The 23,752-nt window shown below is 64.7% G+C and overlaps 1 protein-coding gene across 3 annotated transcripts in view; it reads right to left on the bottom strand.

Annotated features, from left to right (window-relative positions):
* The window catches only part of DLG3 (discs large MAGUK scaffold protein 3), a 41,704-nt gene that overhangs the window by 7,022 nt on the left and 10,930 nt on the right, over nucleotides 1–23,752 (bottom strand). For 2 of the 3 annotated variants that reach the window (XM_088538495.1, XM_088538496.1), the window contains 11 exons: nucleotides 19,190–19,240; nucleotides 18,291–18,415; nucleotides 18,044–18,213; nucleotides 16,993–17,129; nucleotides 16,772–16,916; nucleotides 16,499–16,658; nucleotides 12,229–12,385; nucleotides 12,031–12,133; nucleotides 5,816–5,930; nucleotides 2,151–2,327; nucleotides 1,085–1,160 (listed from right to left, as the gene is read on the bottom strand). In XM_088538495.1, the coding sequence (XP_088394621.1) occupies nucleotides 1,085–1,160; nucleotides 2,151–2,327; nucleotides 5,816–5,930; nucleotides 12,031–12,133; nucleotides 12,229–12,385; nucleotides 16,499–16,658; nucleotides 16,772–16,916; nucleotides 16,993–17,129; nucleotides 18,044–18,213; nucleotides 18,291–18,415; nucleotides 19,190–19,240 (1,416 nt within the window). Of the gene's footprint in view, nucleotides 1–382; nucleotides 483–1,084; nucleotides 1,161–2,150; nucleotides 2,328–5,815; nucleotides 5,931–12,030; nucleotides 12,134–12,228; nucleotides 12,386–16,498; nucleotides 16,659–16,771; nucleotides 16,917–16,992; nucleotides 17,130–18,043; nucleotides 18,214–18,290; nucleotides 18,416–19,189; nucleotides 19,241–23,752 lie in introns of all 3 variants that reach the window. The other variant, XM_088538497.1, reaches the window with a different exon arrangement.

Here is a 23,752-nt window from a genome sequence, read left to right as displayed (position 1 = left end):
TGCCACGTCCCCCGCTGGGAGCTCGGTGGGTGCAAAGGGACGAGAACAAGCGACGAGGTCCCCTCACCTCGGTGGCACCGGCCCCACGCGCTGCAGGAGGGGCCGCTTGCATTTCTAGCTCCATTCCCTCCCTAGCCAAAGCCGGGAGCGAGAAGCCCGGAGCTGAACCAGCCACCGAGGGGGAGGCAGGACAAGGTCCGGCGTTGAGCAGGGCAGGGAAGCTGCCTCCTCCCCACGGCTCCCAAGGGAGAGAAGCTGCTCCTAGGGTCACCTCTGTGCCTGGTTATTCCTAGGAAACCCTTGGCTGCGAGTAAACGTGCTGAGCGCTCCCGCTCGGAGGCGGGGGGTTGCACGTTGCCCTCTCTGGCCAGCTGCTACTTACGTTCCTGTCCGCTGCTCTCCTGGGCCAGGTTCTCTTTGCTCTTGTAAAATGGAAACTTTCGAGAGAGGCGGAAACTCTTTTTACGTTTCGTTTTGATCGACTGTGAAGAACATGGAGATGGAAGGGAGGACAGAAAAAACAATGGTGTTTAACGCATGCAAGAAAAATTAAAAATGAAGAGAAAATGAGGAGCTGTGTCAGGGCAGTTACCTTTTAAATGAAATCATGAAGATTACATGAAAACTGTAATGCAGGAGAAAAATTAAGTGTAAAGGAAAATGTGTTTTTAGGGATGTTGGGAAGCTGACTAGACAAATGAGCGGTTTGGCAGGAGCAAGGCCGTGTGTCCCTTCCTCATCTCTCAGCTCCAGCTCCCAGGGAGGTCACGCTCGTCCGCGTGGGTCGCCTGCAGTCAGCTCCAATCCCCGCTGCTGCGCATGGGCCGCGGGGCCACGTGCTCTGCTCCCTGCGCCCCTGCACGGGGACACGGCTGGGGACCCGCGTGTCCTTCGCATCCCCTCCTGCTCCGAGCCCTGCATGCTCAAGGCACACGCAGGGAGAAGTCCAGTTGTGCTGCTCTTTGGTTGGGAACCGCTCCAGCTGCCACCTGAGCTGGGAATGCTGCACTGTCCGCTTGGATTCATCCTGCCCCGCTAGCTACAGGCTCAGGACGAGCTGCTGCGTCCCACCTCGAGCACTTACCCTGTTGGACTCTATCATGCCAGTCCTGGCGTGGAACTTCACTGTTTTCAACCGCGCTCTCTCCTTCTTTTCCACCCTGATTGGAAGTTAAAAGGGAGAAAGATCTGCTAGTCCTGTGCACATGGTGCTCCTCCTGCCAGGCCCATGGGGCAGCTCAGCCGCCCAGGCAGGTGGGAGCATCCTTGGGGACGGTCCCCGCTGCGAAGGAGGGCTCCTCTCCTGGGATGGACCGAAGTGGCAGCCTGTCCTGGCTCGGACCAGGACCCCGGGAGACTGAAAACCACCCTCCAGGTCTGCAGGAGCGGGAGAGGGAACCTCAGCCTTCCTGGGAGGGATGGAGGATGAATGGAGATGGGGCACACATGCGTGTGAGGGGCTCCCCCTCGGCTCCGGGAGCAAGGATGCACAGCAAGGATGAGCGTGTGCTTTGGAGAAGCCGGGCGGCGGGAACGGGAACAGGGCTCTGCTCAAACCCTGCTCCCGTGTCCCCGAGCTGGGCTCTGCCAAAGGACACGTCAGCGCCGGCTGCTGCAGCGGAGGGGATGGGTGCTGTGCTCGAGGAGCTGCGCAAGCTGCAGGCAGGGGACATGGGGACAGCCACCTCCGAGGGACAGCGCCTGCCCGACCCGCCAGGACGGGGCTGGACCCGGGGCCCGCAGAGGCTGGAGACCTGCGGGAGGTGGGCAGAGAGCTCCCTGCGCGGGACAGACCGCCCCGGGCTGCAAGAACGGCCTCGTGCTCGTGCCGCTGCCGTGACTTTGCTCTCAAGCGGAGCCTGGAATTGGCTGGTGCCGCTTCTCCCTCCCCATGGGCACCGCATGCCCATCATGCGGCTGAGGGTTCCCGTCCCGACCCGGAGTCAGGTTCGGTTCTGCTGCGGCCCGAGGAGACCCGCGCGCAACCCCAGTGCCCTTCGCACCGCGGCAGCGGCACAGATGGGCTCTGCGCACTGAAACCACAGGGACACTCCTGCCATTGGCACCACCTCGGGCAGCACCGAGGGCCCCCGGGCCACCACGAGCAGGGCCGGGGCACCGCGTGGTGGCTCCTGCCCACGGGCGCTCACCTCTTCTTGCTGGGGATGACCCCGATCTGCTCGCTCTCGCCGTGCGGCGTCACCAGCCTCGCCTGCCACCACTCGTCGTCGGAGGCGTTGATGACGTGGAGGATGTCCCCATAGGAGAAGCTGAGCCCCTGGCTGGGCAAGCAACTGTCCCGGGTCCTGTCATAGTCGAACAGGGCTCTGCAAAGGAGCAGAGAGAGGAGTGAAGCCTTCCCTGCCTGCGTGAGCAGCGGGCAAAGCAGGTGAGGGCAACATGCCAGCGCTGTCACCCTGGGATCCCCAAGGATTAAAAACATCCTTGGAAAACCGCCTGCTGTGCTCAGCTGACAGCCCTTGCGCAGGCTGGAGCGCCCAGCACAAACCCAGAGGCGCCCGATGCAGAAACACCCGTCCCCGACCCACACACGTAGCCGTGCGGTACCGCGGGCCGCAAAACCCCGCGGTGACAAAGCAGGGTGACACTCACGCGCTCCAAGCTCCCGCAGAGCTCTGCATGTCACGAACACACAGAGCACGTGCGGGGGCACCTCCAAAGAGCATCCCGGCTCCAAGGAGCCCTCCCGGGTCCTGTCCCGCTCTCGGCACGGCTGCAGGAGCGTTTCCCTCCCCGCCGGCCGCCAGGACAACAGAAATACAACTGTGTGTCCCGAGAGACGCCGAGCCGCAGAGCAGGCACTGCTGATCTTCTGCTGGTGTTTTTAAACAGTAATATTCCTCCGATGCGACACGAAGCTTTAGACCCAAGGCTGCACGGGTGGCCATTCCGTGGGAAGCTGCTTCCCGTGATACCAGGAGACTTCTCAGAAATCCCCAATTCTCCATTCCAATCTCAGGAAATTTCTCAAAAATCCCCAATTCTCCACTGCTTGCCTCATCTGCACCAGGTTGGAATCGGGCTCCAGCACCAGCCTTGCAAGGGACAAGCAGCTCAGTGCTCCCGCTCCCGATCGAGCTGTCACAATCTCATTCCCTTTCTTTTCTGCCGCGTTGCCGAGAGATTCCCGCCCGGAGAGCAGGAGAAACCGAGCACGCAGAGCAGGAATCACCTGCGTTGAGACAGAAGGGGCTGCCTTGGAAGAGAGGAAGGAATCACAAGCAGCAGCCCCCCTGTCCCGCTCGCCACCCGCTCCAGCACGAGCGGCTCTCGGGGTCCTCAAGTGACACAGCGCAAGTGGCACCGAGTTTAAGCCGAGTCCCTTTAACTGCGGCTCAAATAATAGTAAAGGCACCGGGTGCGTGGTGCCGCAGCCTCTTGCAGAGCTGCTCCCTGGATCCCTCTCAAACTGCTTCCCCGCTGCATGCAACAAGATCCCTCTGCTCCGCGGAGGGCGCGCGAGCGATCCCGCGGCTCCGAGCGAGCCGGGCACCGGAGGGGAAGCGCGATTCCCGCAGGGCTGCGGAGCCCCTTGCACGGCCCGGCTGAGCCGCGGGTCCCTCGTGGAGCGGGTGCAGCTGCAGGAGAGCAGAAACCCCGTGTGGGCCCTTCGGCTAGAGCGGGGAACAGCCCTCGCGGCGCCCGCTCCGTGCCAAGAGATAAGGGCGCCGCGCGCACCCGGCACAGCCCTGCGGGAGCAGCCGGGGCGAGAGCCCCAGGGAACCGGTCGGGCAGGTTCCAAAATAAACCCCAAGTCAACGTGGGGCAGCACGCGGCCTTCCCAAGCGCGGCCTCCAAGGTGGAGTCTGTCCAGCTCATGCTGCTGGCTCAGGGATGGGGCCGGAGCAACTGGGAGCAGGGCCAGCTCCTCCGCACGCCTGGAAAGGGACCTTAGTCTTGCACTCGCTTGGTCTGCGCGATGGTCCAGCACCAAGGAGCTAAATGCTCCGGCAACGGTCACGGTGCTGGCGGGTGGGTGACGGGCCCACGGCGTCCGCGCTCCGCTCCGTGCCCGGCCGGTTGCGGCACATGCCCCTTGCTGCAAACGGACCGTGGAGCAGATGGCCCGGCCGCGGGGCAGGCGAGCGCCGCGCCAGCAGCCAGGGCCCCATGCGTGCCCATCGGCGGCGCGCCGGGGCCGCCGGGCTGCTCCGCGCGCGGGGACGCGGCAGCCTCGCGGCGCTGACGCAAGCGCCTCGCCAGCGACTCCGGTAATTGCTGCCCAATCCGCAGCGGCGGCGCAGCCGGTTTCAGGCAAACCGTGCCCGAAACTACCCCGCCCAGCAGCGCTGCAAGCGGCGCTTCCGCCTCGGAGCCGGCCCGGCCGCGCCGGGGAAGGGCGGCCAGCGGGGCCGCCCCGCGCCCACCCGTGTATCCCATCCGTGTATCCCATCCGTGTATCCCATCCGTGTATCCCATCGGCACCGAGAGCAGCCTGGAGGTGGCCGGACAGCGGAGGAGCCCTGGGGTTTGCAGGAATGCAATCCCAATCCATGCAGGGCTAGCGAGCAGGGAACGGGGCGCTTGCACGCTCGCGTCAGCCCGGTCGCAGCCGGAACGATGTCACCGCGTTGACAAGGACCCGAGCGAGGTGGCACTGGAGCTCGTCACCCTCGGTCCAGGGCTCTCCGTGCATAGCGTCCCTTGCTGCTGCCAACGCGGCTGTGCAGGGCAAGGATTTATGGGATTATTTTAATTAACAAGTTAAAATTAGTCGTGCGCCATCGCTACGCCGATTCTTATCGGGAGCGGAGGCGCCGCGGCAGGCCGGGAGAGCGGTGCCGGAGCATCGCGCGGGCCCGGGGCTGCTGCTTAACCCCCGGCTGCTCCGAGCCTGGCCCCGCGCCAGCAGCACATGTAGGGATCAAAGCAATAATCTTCCTAAGAGCTCATCTCCCCTGCAGCCAGATCCCGCCACGGGAACAGCAGCGGAGGAGATGGAGAGCAGCCAGTTAGTGGGAAGCGGTTACGGAGAGCGCCCTGCGCGCTCGTCCCGAGACGCCGGGGCTCCCTCCCTGCCGAGCGGGACGTGTGGGGCAGGAACGGCACCGTGTGGGGCAGGAACGGCACCGTGTGGGGCTGCTACTGCACAGGGAGAGCCGAGGACGGCTGCGAGCTCCGCTCGGGGGAGCTGCTCCGAGGTCCGTGTTCGCGGCACGGGCGCACGGCGCTGCCCAGGGCACGGGCACTGCGACTCCCAGCAATTCCTCCCGCCAGTGCCGAGTGTCTCCCAGCAGATCCAATCGTTCCCTGCACTGGGAAGTGGCTGCACGGCCGCGGCGCGGCCCGGTTCTGCACAGAGGATCCGGTGTCTGCTGTGACACGGGATCCCGACCGCAGGGACAAGGTGCTCGTGGCGAGGGCGGCACGGACACATCCCGCTTCCGTGTCCCCCCGGCCAGGCACACGTGCAGCCACCAGGACAGCTCCCGGGAAGCGCCTGCTGCTCCGCGGCCAGCACAGCCCTTGCACGTGGCTTCCCGGCCAGCGCTGGCGTCGAACCGCACTGCAAGCTCGGAACAGCGAGACACGCAGAATTACCCCCTTGGGAGGAAGGGTCTCATCATCCTCCTCCTCAGTGCAAAATTGGCAATGCGGTCACCAGATCACTCCCAAAATCAGGAGACGGAGGTGAGCGTGGAGCTCTCCTACCTCCCATGCCCACAGTCCCATGGGGGAAGCTGCAGGACGATGCCCCATCCCATCCGCCACGTGTCCACGCCGGGTGGCCTGGCGCAGGGACACGGGGGACGCGGGCAGCGCATTCCTGCACCGCGGGGCGCGAGAGCCTTACCGGACGTAGAGGGATCTCTTCTCGCTGGTGCGGAGCGAGCCGGAGCCGGAGCTCATGCTGCTGTTCATCATCTGCTCCCGCAGGTCGTGGATCTTGGACTCGAAGCGGCTGTACTCTGCGGAGAGGGGCAGCGTCAGCGCCGGCGCGCGCGGAGCAGAGGGACCGTCCCCTACTCGTGCATCCCCCGCCGGCACCGGAGACCCTCACCCTGAGCGCGCCGCGGGGAGAAGGGACGGCCGGGAGAGGGACAAGGTCAGCGTGGAGCCAGTGTCACCTCGGTCCCTCGCGCTGTCCCGGCTCGCTGGGGCACACGGCGCGTTGGAATCGCTCCCGGACGCACACGGGAAGGGGCAGAGGGGGAACGCAGCCCTCGCCGGCGCGGCCCCACGGCGCGACCTTCGCCTGGGTGTAAAGGTCGGCGCGCGAGGCCAGGGCGGAGGCGCCGCTCCGGCTGATCCGGCGCGGGTCGGGACACGTTCGCGCCGCGGCCCCTGCCGCACCGGGATACGCACACGGATCCGCGCGGGAAGCCCCGCTCCGGCTGAGCGGGCGCTCCGTGGGCTGCCAGGGCCTTCCCGGCCTCAGGAATATTTTGCCATTCCCAAGCGTTGCGAAAGCCCTGCCGGCACGAGTGTTCCTGCCGAAGCGGGAGCGCGCTTCCCTCCCGCGGCGGATCCGGAGCGGGCGGCCAAGCGCTGCCTTGGCACAGGCGCCGGCGCCGGGTGCCAGGCAGCCCGGAGGCCGGGAGCGCGGCCGGGATGCGAGCGCTGATCCCGCCCCGGCCCGTGCCCGGCCGGGAGCTGCCTCCATGGCTGCCGGCACCGGGAAGGGACCGGGCGCTGCCGGGAGGGAAGAGCTCCCTGCGGGGCCACACGGTCTTGCTGGGGAGCAGAGGGCCCTGCTGCAGCTCCCGGCTGCTTTACTGCCCTCTAAAACAACCCCCCGAGATCCCGGGCGATCCCCGGGGCTGCCCGACCAGCCTCGGGGTCTCCTTCCTGTGCCCGGGAGCCAGAGCAGCGTTTTCACTCAAAACAAGATTAAAAGAAAGAAAAGCAGAGGCACAAACAGCCCCCAACGCCCCGATAACCCCAGAGCTGCCCAAAGGAGCCTCGCAGGGGCCTCTGACGCTCGGCGTGCCGGGCAGAAACCCCAAATCCCGCGGTGACAACGAGTGGGAGCGCGCGGGGGGCACGATCCCCTCCTTGGCGGTGGTGACGAGCGCGCAGGGGGCACGATGGCCTCGGTGGCCCCACGAGGAGCCGCTCGCCTCGGCCCCGCTCGGCGTACACGCGACGTTGCCGGGCACGAGACGCTCGCGCGGAGGGTGCGGACGGGGTTCCCTTCGTATCCGCACCCCGTATCCGCTTTCGCTGCGATGCCCGTTTCAATGGGAGACCCCCCGGGGCTCGGAGGGATGGGGAGAAGTTACCTGGAATGAGAACTCGCCCGCTGGAAGCGCCGCGCGAGCCGGGCGCGGGGACAGGGAGGCCAGCGGGTTGCCCTGGCTTCATCCCCAGCACCATCGGGCCGCTCCGGTCCTCGGAAGGCTCTCCCGGAGCTCGGAGCGCGGGCTCAGCACGGCGGCACGGAGAGGGCGCAGGGAACGGCGGCAGCGCCAGGCGCCTTCACACCGGGGCTCCCGTCGCGGTGTCACCGCGCGCACCCGGCTCCTCCCACGGCCCCGGCCGGCCCCGCGACGCCGCACAACGAGCAGAGGCTCCGCTAAGGACACGGAGGCCGCGGCAGGGCGGCCCGGCGCCACGGAGGCGGGACGCAGGGAACCGGAGCGCGGGAGCGGCCCGGGACGGAGGAAGGGCCGGCTATGGAGCTTCCCCGGAGCCGCCGTTATCCGGGCACGGCCTGGGAGCGAGCGTGGGGCGCTGCCTCCCGGCCCCTCGTATCCGGAGGCCGCAGATAACCCCGAGGGAGCAGCGCGGCTGCCTCCGCTCGCCGGCCCCGCGTCCTCCTTCCCTCCGCGTCCTGCAAGGACACGGTCAGCACTGCCCGCTGCTCCCGCGGGAAACGCGTCCCGCTCCGGCTGCGGTTACTGGGAGCGGGGATAAGGAAACGGGGCAACTTGCCTCTTGTTTCAGCAGCGGCTGCTCGGCCCTGGGAGCTGCAACGCGAAACCCGGCGCGGGGCGGTGCGTTCCGGCCGCCCTGCAAGGCGATAAGGCTGCACATCCCCCTCTCGCCACGGATCCTCCTCCACGAGGAAGCTCATGCAGGTGCTCCGGGATTCACGCTGGAGCTTGGGAGCACCGAGTGGCTGCTCCGGGGCCCGGCCTTTCCCCCTCCCCATCCCTGCCTTAGCGGAGCCTCCAGGCCCGCATTCCTTCAGGAAAAAGCCCGGGGGATTTGGACTGCACAGGTTCCAAAGCCGGGGGATTAGGGATCCATGGGGCCATTGTCCGCTCCTCTCCCTGCCTCCCAGGGCGGGATAACACAGCCCGCTGCTTAAAGGCACTGCCTGCAATTCCACACGGGATCCTGACGCTGGCTGCCGGGCTCGCTTCCCGGCAGATCCCTTGTTTCTATGGCGAACGAGCCCGGCAAATGGAGGCAGCGCACGGCAACGCAGCCGGACGGCCACGGAGCGGCCCCAAGGGCTGCTGAGCACTGTGGCCCGCCGAGCTCCATGGAATCCGGGCTGGGATGCCCTGCTCCCTTGGGCAGCAGGGACATCCCGGTCCCCGGCTCCCTGCTCGCGCACATCTGCTTCCCAAAGGCTTCCCGAGGGCGACGCACGGAGCTCGCCCGGGCCCCGGCATCTGCTCTTCGTTCCCCCAGGCCCCTCCGCAGGCACGAAGGGCGTCTGCAACTGCTCCCTGGACACGCGGAAGCCCCATCGGAAAGCGCCGCTGGAGAGGGAAGCGATTCCCGAGCACCCAAGAGCTCCACGCACGTGCCCCGTTTTCCCAGGCCTGCTCAAAGCAGCTCCCAGGGTCCCTGCGGACGCCGGCTCCACGCAGGAGACACCTCCATTCCCTCCGCGCTCACGTGCGAAACCCGCAGGCGATTCCCGCTCTCCTCCCGAACAAAGCGTTTTATTGCCCCGATTCCCCAGGGCTTTGAACCGCGGGGTTAAAGTACAGGCGCCTCCCGGCCCCGTGTGCCTGCGAGCACAAAGCTTTGCGGCCCCTGCGCGGCCTCCACGGCTTCCTCTCGGGAGCCGGTTCCGAAAGCAGAAGCCGCCGCTCGCGTTTTTGTGCTTTAGAGCAGCGAAAAAGCCGGGCTTTGCTCCACGGGGAGGGAATTACGCTCACCCAACGTTTGTGATAACAGCAGACAAAGTTCCTAGGGAGAAGTAGTTCAAGGAGAGGGACTTTACAGCCTTGCAGCTCGGAAGTGGCTCCCTTGCAAGGCAGGAGCTTTTGCACCAGGTACTTGGAGAGAAGGGAGAGCTGCGACTTCTCCTTCCATCCCGCCGTGGTTTTGTCCCTGGTTTTTCCCACTCCTCAACCGGGAGGAGCCCATGCACCTCCCAGGATCCCGGGAAGGGAACCTAACCAGGAGCGCAGCTGGTTTCACCGCCCCGTCAACGCTTCCGAGTTCAGATGCTCAAGCTGGGAACAAGTAGGGAGCACACGGGCACTTATCCGGTATCCTGCACAAAGGCGCTCCGTGCCTGCCACGGATGCAGCCCTGCCCGAGGGGTCCCCGTATCCAGGTTCGGTTGGAACGGGTGCCTCCTGCTCTCGGGATTCCGCTGGATTTGCTGCAGGAAAGTCTCGCACAAAACACTTCCACTAACTCACCTCTCCTTCTCCGGGCATTCCCGGATCCAGAGGGATCCCCTGCCTCCCCAAGAGCTCCGGCCCTTGTGCTGGATGTTAGTGCACACACGGGCTGCGGCAGCGGGATGCACCGTGGGACGCAGGAAAGCCGGGAGCAACAAAACATCGACATCTCAGCCGGAGTCTAAAGGGCTTTAAAAACAATCTGCCCTCTCTGACGTTGAGAAACCTCCCAGTCCACTCTTCAGCGGCTCCTTTGCCAAATGTCAAGTGGCAAATGGAGCCAGAAAAACTAGAACACTAAGTACTTCCTGGAAAAAATATAAGGCAAAAGAGCCCCACAGCCCCAGCAAAGCCCTAAGACGCACTAAGGGCCCTGCTCCCAAACAGCCTCTGCGTCCCCGCGGAGAAGTGACAAGGAGCAGTGACTGCAGGGCGCTTCCCACCAAATGTCACGTATGGGAGCGGTAGAAGGAAGGGAAAGGTCCAAGGAAGGGCAGAGACACGAGGGGTGGCCACACGCTGCACGGATGGCTTGGGTTGTCCCACGCACCACAGACCCTAACCCTACAGCTTCACTATTTGAAGGAAGACGCTGGATGCACGTTGTTGGAAAACGAGGGAGCATCCCTCGGGATGCTAGAATAGAGGGTCGTTAAGACATAAAGAGATGAAAATAAGCAAGGGGAGCAGTCTAACATCACAGCAGGTCTCTGCATGGCCAAGAGGAGTCTCGGCCCTTGGAGATCCTGGGTCCTCCGGCTGCACATGCGGTACCGCAGCAGCTCTCAGGCCTCCCAGGGGTCAATACTCGGACCTTGTGTCCCTAAGGAACATCTCGCTGGATAATGAAGGGCAGGAGCAGGCAAATTCCCCGGCGCACGGAGGCCGCGGAGCGGGACACATCGGATAAGGCGCCGAGCAGGACCTGTAGGATAAGGTGCTGGGGTGAAAAGCTCTGCCAGAGCCTGACGCAGGCAGCGCCAACTGGCAGCCAACACCTTTAGGAAGCGCAGGGAAGACGACGGTGCTAATTAAGCGCTGTTGTTATGGTAATGCAGCCGAGGAGGTACCTGTGAGCGCACCTGGAAGGTGCCGGGTCTCGCGCTAACAACTTGCAAGGGCAGAACCGCTCTGTGCATCAGGAACACCCCCTGCCCCGCGCCAGGGACCCTCCGTCCCGGAGCGAGGAGCCGGCGCGTCACGGGAAGGCAAAACGGGACGGCTGCGTGTCCGGGACCACCGGAGCCCGCGCTCCTCCACGCGGGATGAATCCCGGGGCTCCATCTGCAGCGAGGAGCACTAGGGAGCTGGATGCTCTCATGGAGCAGGGGGACTACAGCCCCCGTCCCCTGCCCGCCAAGGCTGGGGACGGTCCCGGTGTGCCCCCCAGGCCTGTGAAGGGGTCCGGCAAGCACCGCGGCAGCCCGGACAGGGGGGAGCTCCCCGCTGGATCCGGATGATCCCGGAAAGAAGGAGCGGTCACACGCTCGCCAGGCGGGATTGGGGCTCCCTGGCAGTGCCCTGTGCAGACCCATGGGGGGTCTCTCAGCGAGGCCCCCCAAGGGCACAGCCAGGACCCGTGGGGCCCCGGCGAGGCCCCCCAAGGGCACAGGCGAGGCCCCACAGCAGCGCAGCCCGGTCCACGGGGGCAGCGCCAGGGCCCCCGGCCCCCACAGCGAGAGCCCACGGGGAGGGCCCAGAACCCCGCGCAGGGCCCCTCGCCGCGGGCGATCCCTCCCCGTCCCCGCGGCGGGGCCCCCGGCGAGGCCCGAGGGCGCGGCCCGGCCGCCGGGCGCTCGCGAGGCGCGGGCCCTTCCTCCCCCGCACCCGTCCCGCCATGTCGGCGACACCGCGACACGGCGACGGGCGGCCCCGCGCTCACCTGCGGCGCGGCGGGAGGCGGCGGGCCCGCAGCGCGCGCGCGCCCGCGCACACACACACACACAAAGCCGCGCAGGCACCGCGGGCGGGAGGCCGCCGCCACGCCCCCCGCGCCCGCCGCCGGCCAATCAGCGCCCGCGCCTGCCGCCGGGGCCCGCCCCCGCGCGCGCGCGCGCCGGGCGCCGCCCCCGGCATCGGCGCGCGGGGACACGCCCACCGCCGCTCATCTGCATGCGGAGCCACGCCCCTCCCCCCTCATCCGCGCGCGGGGAAACGCCTTTGCCTTATCTGCATGCGACGCCCCGCCCCACAAACGCTCATCTGCATACGGAGCCACGCCCCTCCCTCCTCTGCACGTGAAGACACCCCCTTTCGTTATCTGCATGCGACGCTCCGCCCCACATGTGCTTATTTGCATATGGAGCCACACCCCTCTCCCTCTCTGTATGCGAGCCCCACCCTCCCTCCTCATCTGCACATGGATCCCCACCCCCTCCATCATGCACAGCCCCACCCTCCCTCCTCATTCGCATGCAAAGGCCCGCCCCCTCGTTTGCATAACCGCGCCCATCTCATTTGCGTGCACCCCGCCTACCTTCGGGCCGGTACTGCGCCACGATGGTGACCGCCTGGCCCGCGCGCTTGAGCGCGGCCGCCGCCTGCTCGTGGCTCGCGTTGCGCAGGTTCACGCCGTTCACCTGCGGCACAGGGCGGCCCGTCACACCGGGTCCCCGCGCCGCCCGGCTCGTCCCCACCGCCGTCGCCACCGCCGCCGCCGCCGCCGCGCGCTCACCGAGAGGATGCGGTCGCCGCGGCGCAGCTCGCCGCTCAGGTCGGCCGGGCCGCCGGCCAGGATGAAGGAGACGAAGATGCCCTCGCCGTCCTCGCCGCCCACGATGTTGAAGCCCAGCCCGGTGGAGCCCTTGTGCAGCACAATCTTCCGCGGCTCCCTGTGGAGGGGACAGGAGGGCGGCGGGCGCTGAGGCCGAGCCGGAGGCCACGGAGGTTCTCGGTGGCCCAGCAGGGACGTGGCACCGCTCCGTCCCCCTGTACCGGTTTTGCGGGAGCTTCCGAGGGCCCCTGCTGGGATGCAGCCGTGCGGAGGCATCGCCGGCCCCACGGGGATAGCAGGGGCTCACGTGCTGCCCCCGACCCCGCCGCGGAGGCCACACGCCGGCCGTGCCAGCGGCACGCGGCGAGTTCTGCATTTTTTCATGCTGACTTAACCCGGCTCCGGCTCAAACAATAGGCAGGCCAAGGCGCAGGGACCGCCTGGCATCGCAAACATCCAGGCTCTGCTCCGCGCTGCGAGCAAACAAGTCCCGTGGGAGCCACAGCGGGCAGCTCCCCGGCTCTAGCGCTGCATGAAAACAAGATAAAAAAGGTGCCTGTTGCTCAGTGTGCAAAAACGCTCGGGCCAGCAGCGATGGTCGGCATCTGCTCGCCGCGTTCACATCGGCTGCAATGGGGCCAAGCACTGAGGGTCTAGCAGGTACCGCGAGTGGAGAGTTTGCCAGGGCGCTCTGCAAGCCCATCCAGCTAAAGTCAGCCAGGGAGAAGCTGGAGCTTGCTGGGACACACGAGGAATGAAGGCAGAGCCTGACACAGGCCACACTACAGGATTTAGCTGCCGGAACGTGGGGACAGCCCTGCTGCGGACATGGCCGCAGCAGCTGCCCCGGTTTCCTCCCGAGCCCTCCGCAAGAGCCCGTCGGCCCGGCCGGGGCGCGTGGGCCCCTTGCAGGGAGCCAGCCTGCGGCTCTGGACCCGGCTCGTGCCACTTGGAGCCTGGGAGCCGCTCTGTCCTGCTGGCTCTTCAGGGGGACAGTCGGACACACGCCCTTGGGAAAGGCTGTATCAGAGCAACAAGTTCACTGCTGGCTTTTTCCCACCCGTGCTCCAACTCCCCCCCAAATCCATCTTTTTCCACCCTGCACGGTGCCTCCTCGCCCCAGGTCCACGCTGGCAGGACCCAGTAGCAGCTGGGGAAGCAACAACTTGTCCCCTGCGAGTACAGGGCACCTCTGCCCTTGAGCTGCCCAGAAATGCACGGAGTTTGCAGGGGGAGGATCTAAAAACCCGGACACCGGAGCTTTCCAGCCAGCCCCAGCGCTGCCCCTGTTGCCCTGCCTGCCCGAGATCCCCCCGGCTCCCCGAGCTGCTCCTCTCGCTGCCCCGCGGATGCCGCGGCTCCGGCAGAGCAGCATCCCGGCGTGGTACCTGCGGCCACATCCACTCCGGTGGCCTCGCTGTCCTCTCGGGGGGGACACGGCCGGCCGCCCCCGGTACGACATGGACGAGGAGACGTTGACGGTGAACATGGCCGTGGGCACGCGCGGCCCTGCCCGCACCCCGCGGGGCGCACGCGCCGGGCAGGAATGTTCTGAACGCGCCCGGCTCCGCGCGCTCTTTATCTGCCCGCTCGCTCCCGCGGCTGCTGCGGGACGCGCCGCTTCCCAGACCCACGCGCCGGGGTTTTTTATGGAAGCTCAGAAAGGACAAAGGCTTCAACACTCACTTAATTCCACTAGACCTTACGGACTTAACCCCTTCCTGCCTTTGCAGGCAGGGCAGAAGCCAGGGAAATCCACAGTGCGATATTCCCAGATGCTCCCAGAGCCCAGCTCTCCATGCCTGGAGCTCTGCAGACCCACCGCGCGTTGCTCAAGCACCTTTCCTGCAAATCCAGAGGTACAGAAGAGTCATAACTTTGGTCTAAGCTGCCTACACTTCTCTGCTGGGCTCTACTAGGACCTTTTGTGGTCTTTCCAGCAGCACGGGGCATGTTTCCTAATGCCAGACCCCAAAAGTGGGGCCATTTGGTCCAAATGAGGCTCAATACCAAGTCCTAGAGAGACCCATGAGCACGCAGGTGAGGTGCCCTAGACCTGCTGCTATCACCAAAACGCTTCCGCAGGGCAGGAAACTGAGGCACAGAGCAGGTTTAAATAGAAGGAGCCCTGGGCAGATACTGCCCCTGTGCAGCACTTGTGTCCTGTCCCTGCTCACCAGCTTTGGAGGTAAAAACTGGTTTTGCTTTTGCCTGGGAGTGGGATCTCCCAGGCCAAGTGGCCACAGAGGGACCGAACTGGTCTGCAGAGCCAGGAGCCACCCTGAGCCCTGTGCCACGAGGCTGTCAGCAGGGAAAATCTCCTGGTCTCACCAAATCCCAGTTCAGCAGCAATCCTGGGAGAGGCCGTGGGGCAACGGAGGTGTCCGAGGCCGGTCGGAGGGCATGGGGAGCACTGCAGCTCCTAGTCCGTCTGCTCTAAGCCCCAGCCTGGGGCTACAGTGCTTATAGGGGAAGAAATAGGTCAGATTTCTGGGTCTGCCAGCCTTGCCTACCCCCAGGCATGGTGATGAACCTGCTTTTTGCTGCCTCCCAAGCAAAGCACAGGAGCTCCACCTCGCTCCAGGCAGCCTAGGAACCAGCCACCAGCACCGATGGGCACCAGAGAGCTCAGTGAAGGTAGGGAGACACCACAAGAACCAAGCGGGAGAGGAGACAAAGCCCCGGGTGGGTAAGTCCCTCTTCCCAGGTCTCAGTCGTGATCCAGACTCCGCTCACCAGTTCCCATGCAGGGAGGCAGGATATGATCCTTGCGGATCCTCCAGCTGATGCACAATCCGGGGGGACCCCGGCAGCGATGCCGACCCAAGTGCTGCACTCGACCGCTCTCCCCGCGCTCCCGGCACGGCAGCGCCAGCGACCAGCTGGAAATGCCACCGGGAGAGCCCCGCGACCAGCTGGAAATGCCACCCGGAGAGCAGGGGCTGGGGCCGGCGCGGGCGGCTCTGAGCGCCGCGGCCGCTCTGCAAGGCAGCACCATCCTCTAGCGGCTGCCGGCACGTGCTGCACGGGGAGCATCCAGCTCGGCTCCGAGGCTGCTCCCGGCACCTCAAATACCACCAGGACGGGCTCGGGGGGCTGGGGCTCTGGCAGAGGGGCAGATGGGGCATTTTCACAGCAGTGGGGATCAGGAAAAAGCCTAAATCCTGCAGGATGGCATTAGCTGCCCTCAGTGCCCTGCCAGCACCACGACTGCTACATGCAGAGGGGAATTAATATAGGGAACAGACACAGAGGTGGCACCTCGGCCACCGCCACCACAGCAGGATACGCAGGCAGAGGCGAGTGCCACAAAGGGGAATTAATACAGGGAACAGACACGGAGGTGGCACCTCGGCCACCGCCACCACGGCGGGACACGCAGGCAGAGGCGAGTGCCACAAAGGGGAATTAATACAGGGAACAGACACGGAGGTGGCACCTCGGCCACCGCCACCACGGCGGGACACGCGGCAAGTGCCGCGGAGGTTGCGGAGCGCAGCTAGAAATCAATACCCTGGATGTGATCTCCGATGTTCTCCATAGAGGACAGCTCGCCCGCTGCTGTCACCACGGTGCCACCCCCGCACACGGACAGAGCCTCCCCATGCGAGGGAATGTGGCTTCTGGGACACAGCCCCGGGCAGCACCGATGCTGGGGGACACCTTAGAGGCTCCTCCTCTCCCATCTGGGAGAGAAACGGACAATCCCAGCCCAAACTGGGACATCTTTCACTGCAACCGCAAGCCTAAAACCGGCCCGCAACCTCAGCCGTAACCGCAGAGCAAATCCTAATCCTGACTTGGCTCTCAGGCCCAAGGGCACAGCCTGAGTCCTAAACCAGAGGATATGGACCCCAGAGCGGGCTCAGAACTGGGGAAAAGTGCTCAGCATGAGGAAAGCCAGCGAGTGGAGCGGGAAGGATGGGGTCTCCCCTGCATCCTTAGGAGGAGCAGAAAGTTTTACATCTAGTTGTTTCTCTTGACAAAACAAAGAGCAGCATCTGCCTTTTGTTCCTTATGTTTAAAACTCCGCTTGGCACAGGAGCCCACGGTGCTGCTGGCGCCAGATTTCACCAAAAGAGCAGAACAACTTGTATTTGTACTGTGAACGGCTAAAAGAAGGGAAGGGACCAAGCGCAGGCGTATCCGACGGCAGGAACGTTCAGAGAGGAGCGGGAAAGGGAGAAGAGGGAATGGGGCGAGAGCATCGCTGCCCACGGCCGCTACTCACCTGGTGAAGTCCTCGTCCCCGAGCATGTGTCGAGGGATGGGCGAGTACCTGGACGGAGTCACCTGCGGCGCGACGGGGTAGGGGGGCTTGCTCTCCACGCTGCCCAGGTAGCCCAGGCTGGAGTTATGGCTTATGTGGTTGTCGGGCAAGGCTGAAAACGCTGCGAGGAGGAGGAGGAGACGGGGATCAGCACTCGTGTCACCGCACGTCCCTCCCCTCCGCCTGGCCCCCGGTCACCGCCGCTGTCCCCCGCGGGGCCGCTGCCGTACGTACTGCTGGCGTAGTCGGGGGGCGCGTACATGTCGTTGAGGTGGATGTTGCCGGGCTTGGCCACCTTCAGGTAGACCATGTCGGACGTGTTTTTCAGGGCGGCCACCGCTTCCTCGTGCCGCACGTCCTGCAGGTTCGTGTTGTTCACCTGCGCCGGGGACGGGGCCGCGTGAGCGCCGGGGCGGCCGCGCGCCCACGCGGTCCCCCCGGGTCCCCCCGCTCACCGCGAGCAGCCGGTCGCCGATCTGCAGGCGCCCGTCCTTCTGCGCCGCGCCGCCCTCGATGATCTTGGTGATGTAGATGCTGTTGTCCCCGGGGATGTGCTGGTTCCCGATCCCCCCGGCGATGCTGAAGCCCAGGCCTGAGGGTGCGTGGAGGGGAGGAGAGGGGCGAGAGGCGGCTGGACAGAGCCCTAGGCCCTGTGCCCTGCAGCATCCCATGTCTTGTGCCCCATGGCATCCCTCATCTTGTACCCCACAGCATCCCTCACCCTGTGCCCCATGGCACCCCAAACCTTGTGCTCTACAGCATCCCGTGCCTTGTGCCCCACAGCATCCCATGTCTTGTGCTCCATGGCATCCCTCACCCTGTGCCCTACGGCATCCCATGCCTTGTGCCCCACAGCATACCATGCCTTGTGCCCCACAGCATACCATGCCTTGTGCCCCATGGCATCCCTCACCCTGTGCCCTATGGCATCCTATGCCTTGTGCCCCATGGCATCCCGTGTCTTCTGCCCCATGGCACCCCATCCCTTGTGCCCCACAGCATCCCTCAACCTGTGCCCCATGGCACCCCATCCTTGTGCTCTACAGCATCCTGTGTCTTGTGCCCCACAGCCCACCAAGCCTCATGCCCCATGGCATCCCCATGCCTTGTGCCCCATGGCATCCTGTGCCTTATGCCCCATGGCATCCTGTGCCTTGTGCTCCATGGCATCCCTCACCCTGTACCCCATAGCATCCCAAACCTTGTGCTCTACAGCATCCCGTGCCTTGTGCCCCATGGCATCCCTCACCCTGCGCCCCACGGCACTCCAAACCTTGTAATTCCCAGCACCCCACGCCATGGGGCTGCCCCACACCCAGTGCTCCACAGCACGCTGACCCCATGACATTGGATACTGTGTGCCCCACAGCACCCACCCACTCTCCCCCACAACATCCCATGCCGCACGGAATGGGGACCATGCCCATTCTGCGCCGCACAACCTATCCCACCCGCACCCCACGGCACCCACAGCAATGGACGCCCCGACCCCGGCGCGGGCTTCACCTTTGGGGCCCTTCATGAGGTTGACCTCCATGACGGTCTCGGGCGGGGGCTGCCGCCGGCGCACCACGAGCCGCACCACGGGCCCCGCTTCCTTGAGCGCCTCCACGGCCTTGCTGTGCACCACCTCGGAGACGTCCACCTCGTTGACGCGCAGCACGCAGTCGTTCACCCTGCGGGGGCACCGCGCGGTCCTGAGCGCCCGGCCCCGCGGCGCCCGCCCCGCGCGCGCGCCCCGCGCCCCGCTCACCCCAGACGCCCGTCCATGGCCGCCGCTCCGCCGGGGATGATCTTGGTGATGAAGATGCCCGGGTCATCGGGCACGTGGGGGTTGTCGATCCCTCCGGCGATGCTGAAGCCCAGGCCGGAGTTGCCCTGTCGGGAGAGGGGAGCGCGGTCGCGCGCGGGCGGGAGCCGCGGTGGCCACGACGGCTCCGCCGGGCGACTGAGGCAGGCGGGGACCAAAGAGGGAGGTTCTTGGAGGCAGAAACCTCCCCTCGCAGGCGGCTCCCCAGGAGGAGGACCCGGGACGCTGAGCGGCAGAGCCAGCTCATCCTCCTCCTCCTCATCCTCCTCCTCCTCCTCCTCCTGGCGGGCCCACGCCGCCTCCCCGGCGGGACGTGGGAGCCTCGGCATGTTCATCCCATCCCGGCACCCGGGATGTCGCTGCCAGCTCCACACGTGGCCAGCGGCTGCCCCACCGGCTCCGCTGCGGGAGAGGGGCGGCTGGGCGCCCCGCTGCCCACGCTCGTCACCTCCCCGCGTGCCCGCACGATGCGGTCGCATCCTCTCCATCCCGGGCTGCTCTTCCTGCTCTCTCCTACGCCCGGGAGGACTCGCCGGGGTACATGGAGAGGCTCCCGGTGCTCCCCGTCCCAGCCGCGCTCGTGGCCGCGCCGTCGGGACGGCGGCACCGGGCACGTTGCGGGGACGGCCCCGGCTCACCCGCCACCCACCCGGGAGCCACGAGGAGGAGGGTGATGACGGCACCTGCAACAGCGCGGCCCCCCGCTCCGCCGGCCCCTCCGCATCCCTCCTCTCCTCCCGCACGGATTGGCCACACGCCGCTTCCCGGGAAAGCCCCATCCATCCTGCGCTCCCGTTGCCCTGGCACGAGCCGCACAAGTGGGAGCGTGGCCGAGCACTTACCCTTTCCAGCACAATCTCCTCGTATTTAAACATCCCATCGCTGCCGTTCACCTGGGGAAGAGGAGAGAGCGCGTTACTGCCCCGCGCGGTTGCCTCATCCCAGGAGGAGCGTTCACCTTCCCTTTGGACATCCCCAAATTGAGACCCTGATCTTTGCACCAGGATTCACTGCTGCAGGAAGGAAGGAAAGCAGCTCAGTTCACTGAAAGTCTCTACATAGTAATATAATATATACCCTTAGCGACTGTATCTTTTAAAGCTCTTAGTAACAAGGATTTGCTGGAAGTGCAATTTAGAATAATTTATTCTACTCAATTAGCTGGTCATGAAGGGAACAAGGTGTTAGGAGCCTAAAGAGGGGGACAGAGTAACAAGAGAGCATATGGAGATGCCCTTATATATAAAAAAGAGCAGGCTGCCTCAATTCCGCAGGGCACTGCATTTAAATCCCTGCTCACTGTGTCCGAGCGGGGCTCTTGGAGCTGTGTGGATAAGGGACTTCAACCCCTTTGCTGGGAAAGGACTAAGGAAACAGGGATGCTGAACCGGAAAGGAGATGGCAACAGCAGGGATGTGACTCCAGAACAACAAATGCACAGGTCAAAAAGTTCTGCTTCCCCATGGCCAAAAACGCACAGAAAAATAAAGGTGGCAGCTTCAAAACAAACAGAAACACTTTTTACCCTCACATTGTGGGACCTAAGCTGCTGCTGAGGCCTAAAATTTGCAAGATTGGTGAGGCCAGCAATATTCTCACGGATGACAAGAGTATCCCGGGATAAGGGACCAAAAGCAGCCGGGTCCTCAGGGTCCTGCTCCCTCCAAACCTTCCCCGGGCTCTGCAACAGGGCTCGTCCCGTCGGTCGCTAATCGATGGCTCGCGGCCGGCACGACGCAGCAGCAGCAGGCGGTGCAGACCCCGGCTCCACGGGGACACGCGTCCCGTTGTGCGGGATTCCTGGGAATGGCTCCTCTGAGCACCAGGAGCTCTGCTGCGGCACGAGCCTCCCGCAACCCGGAACGCCGACCGCCAGGCTAAGGGCACAGCAAATGTCATTGGCACCAGGGACATCATTTACACCAAAGACGGCGTCTGACACGATGGAACGAAACTCGGTGAAGCAGCCGCAGAGCCCTATGGATAAGTGGGAATAATCGGGCGACGGGAGGAACAGCAGCCCAGGATCTCAGCCGGGGATACGTCGCCCCTGGCACGTGTGCCAAACGCCAACCATGGGAGGGAGGGCAATGACCTGTCAGAGAGGCTGCAGAATAAATCAGGTTGGTGCCCAGTCCTTCTCGTGCCCCCTGAGCACTGCTGGCCACCGGGTCCCACCACCCGGACACCTCTGAGGTGGCCTGGGCAGCGTGGCCGTGGTTTCTAGAGCTTTGAAAAGCCACACGTGGCCTAGAGTTGGGCAAAGCCACCCCACTAGGAGGGCATCAAGACATCAGGACATCCAACAAGCCCTGGGAGGGCCCTCCCCTCCATCTCTCCTTCTATCCATGAATATATGGGGGCACAGAATCCTTATGCCTGGATTCCACATGGGAATGGTGGGGTTAGCCCCTGCTCAAGACCTCTGGAAATGTGTCCTCTCCGGTGCGGGAAATCCCTGTGATGTCCACAGGACACAGGCCCTTCCCTCCTCATATCCCACCACACCGGCTAATCCCGGGATCGAAGAGGGGAGTCGGCACCTCGCAAGGCCTCTCGCTGCAGGCTCCGGGATCACCCTGCCCTTGGAGCAGGGAGCCTCCCGCTCGCTTCCCGGCTTTGCTGCTCCACAGCTTTCCAGCAACGCGGAATGCTGGCAGCCTCCGTTACTACACACGCTGTCCCCTGTGCTTTGGCATTAAACGCTATTGCCACACAGGCAGCCATATGCACACCCACGGGCGCAGAGGAACAGCACATCCATCCCTACGGGATGGGGATGTGCCGAAAACTTGGGCAATCTGTGAGCTGCGGAAGGAGCCAGCGAAAGAGCAGCAGCTCCCGGCGCTGCCACGGACACGGAGCCGGCCCCGGCGCCAACCCCACGGAGATCTCCGACAGGAGCAACACGGGGAAGCGCGGGGACATCCCCGCTCTCGGTGACGGTGACTGTCGATGCGAGCGGCCCTTGGCACCGCAGCCCTTCGCACGCAGCGGCCGCGCGTCGCCGGAGCAGCCCCACGCCACGTTGGAGCTTTCATTGCGTTTCCAAAACTCAGGCAACAGACGACGGCTAATTGCATAAGGAAGCCAAATGGAGAACTTAATATATACCACGTCACCAAGGAAACGGGCCGGCAAAGCGAACGCCCCGCGCCGAGCGCAGGCGCTGTCCGACGCCAGGGCCGCTCCGCGCTGCGCCCCAGGACGGCCACTGTCCCCGGGGCTCCGGGAGGGGGACACATTGCGGGGTCCAGCATCCCCCGGGCACCCACGAGCATCCCTCCTCCTCCCCTCTCCCCCGCGTTGCATTTGCAGGCTGCACCGAGGCTAATTAGCTCTTCCCGAGCCTCATCAACAGCTGGTTGGAAGGGGGAAAAAAAGGGAGGAAACGGTGTTTTTTCCAAGCCCTGCCCACACAGCAAGCCCACCTGGGGCCGCAGGAAGAGGTGCCCCTCTCCGGCCTCCTCCTCTCTTTCGTGCTTGCAGCAGCAGGGAAATAGTTAGCAACGGTGACATTTAAATCATCGACAGAAGGCTGCAGAGTTAACACTCATGCGATAAACAGAAGCGCGCGCACCTTCCAGAGCTGCTGCAAGCTGTCTGCAGGCTCGCCGGCCAGCCCCGCGCCGCCGCACGTGGACCGCGCCGCGCGGGGCTAGGGAGGCCGGGGAAAAAAAAAATAATCAAATTTAGAGTCAAATTTAGAAGCTTCAAGTGGGTCTCTTAAAAGCCCATGCAGCTCAGGGGTGTGCAGAGAGGGGCAGCAGGAGCAGCGCCCGCCGTGCGCTTTGCACCCGGGGCTGCGCGCGGAGTCAAGGGGCGCCGTGTGTGAACCCCCCTCCTTGCAGAGCGGCTTTGCCAAAGGGCGCCGGTTTGGAGCGCGCGGCGCCGAGGAGGAGGGTGAATCACGGCTGACAGCCGTCGCCGTCACCGCGCGGCCCACGCGCCGAGCTGCCCGCCGCTCCCCCGGCGCCGTGACGCCGGCCGCGCGCGCAGGGACGCGCGGCGGGGACGCTCGGATTGCACCCTCCTGCCTTTCCAGCTTCCGACCCGGCTTTCGGAGGAGCTGGGAAGGAGGAGGCAGCGGGGCAGTGAGCGGGAGCTCCAGGGAACCAGGCTCCAAAGCCCTCGGCTCCTAGAGAAGAGCACAGGGCTCCGGAGGGACCTTCCATGCTCGCTTGGCAGCAGCCTCCGGGCACCTTGGCAGCAAGTGACAGTCTCAGGCTTGGAGAGTCGGCTCACAAACGCAGAGCCCACGGTCTGCAGTGGGGACCACGCTCCTCCATGGACCTGCCGTGCAAAATAAACGAGCGTAACTGGGTGCATCAGCCCAGGTGAACCCTGCGCAAGGGCCTCTGCAGCCTGCGAGGACACTTCTGCTCGGGGACAGAGTCCTAGCAGGGGTTGTGCATCACATCTGGTTTAGCAAGACGTCCCGTGGGGACACGGGAAGGACACTGTAGCTGCCTGGACACATCCCACTCTGCGAGGGGACCATGGGCTCCCTTCCCTAGGAAGGGAGCAGCAGATCCTTGGATTAGGACACTGGGGAGCAGGGATGCACAGAAAGTGCATCCTCATTTACACATGGGCTCATGCAAACCTCTAACACAAGGATTATTCTTCAAGGGATCCTTTCCATGCAGCTGGAATATCATGAGGTGCCGGGCACAGGGCCGGGATGCAGGTGAGCGGGTCCCACTCCACTAGTGCCATGTGCTGTTGGGGACAGTGGTGGGTGGACAGAGAGCTGGAGATGTGGAGCAGGCTTCTTGGTAAACAGACGGGGCCAAATTCAGCCCAGCAGCTAGTCCAACAAATTCAATGGAGCTAGAACAGGAAGGAACTAGGCTACATCCATCTGTTTATCATTAAGTAAAACACTGAATAGTTAAGTAATTAAAGATTAGGAGAAGTGACACTAAGTCTTCCAAATACACACTGTACCGAGAGGCTTCAGCTTTTGTTTTTTTAAAAAGAAATAAGTGCTTCCAGGGTTGCCATTTTGGCGCTCCCTTCTGGATAAAGCCCCTCTTGCCGCTGCTTTTCTGCCCTGCAGAACGTGCCGAATCTGAGGGGTTCGAGCACTGGTTTTCCTGGGAAAGCGGGAGCCGGGTTCCCTGGAGGAGATTTCAGGGCTGTGCCCGGCTCGGAGTGGGTACAGCCTGGGCAGACACTCGTCTCCCGCTGCCCTGGAAAGGGCAGGGATGAAGGTGGTTGCGCTGCGCTTGCTCCGTGCAGGAGGACACGGCACGGAGAGGAAGAGCCAAGCAGGGAGAGGGACCAGCGACATCCACCCAGGGGAGGAGAGCACCAAACAGACGGGAATTGGTCCAGAAAGCAGCCTGCAAGGCAGCGCATCGAGAGCCGGCGGCAGCAAGGTGCAACGAAAGCGACCGGCA

Source organism: Tinamus guttatus, unplaced genomic scaffold (genome assembly GCF_059628265.1).
Source record: "Tinamus guttatus ecotype Peru unplaced genomic scaffold, ASM5962826v1 Tinamus_guttatus_pri_ptg001087l, whole genome shotgun sequence".
NCBI lineage: Eukaryota > Metazoa > Chordata > Aves > Tinamiformes > Tinamidae > Tinamus > Tinamus guttatus.
This window is presented reverse-complemented; position numbering and strand designations above follow the sequence as displayed.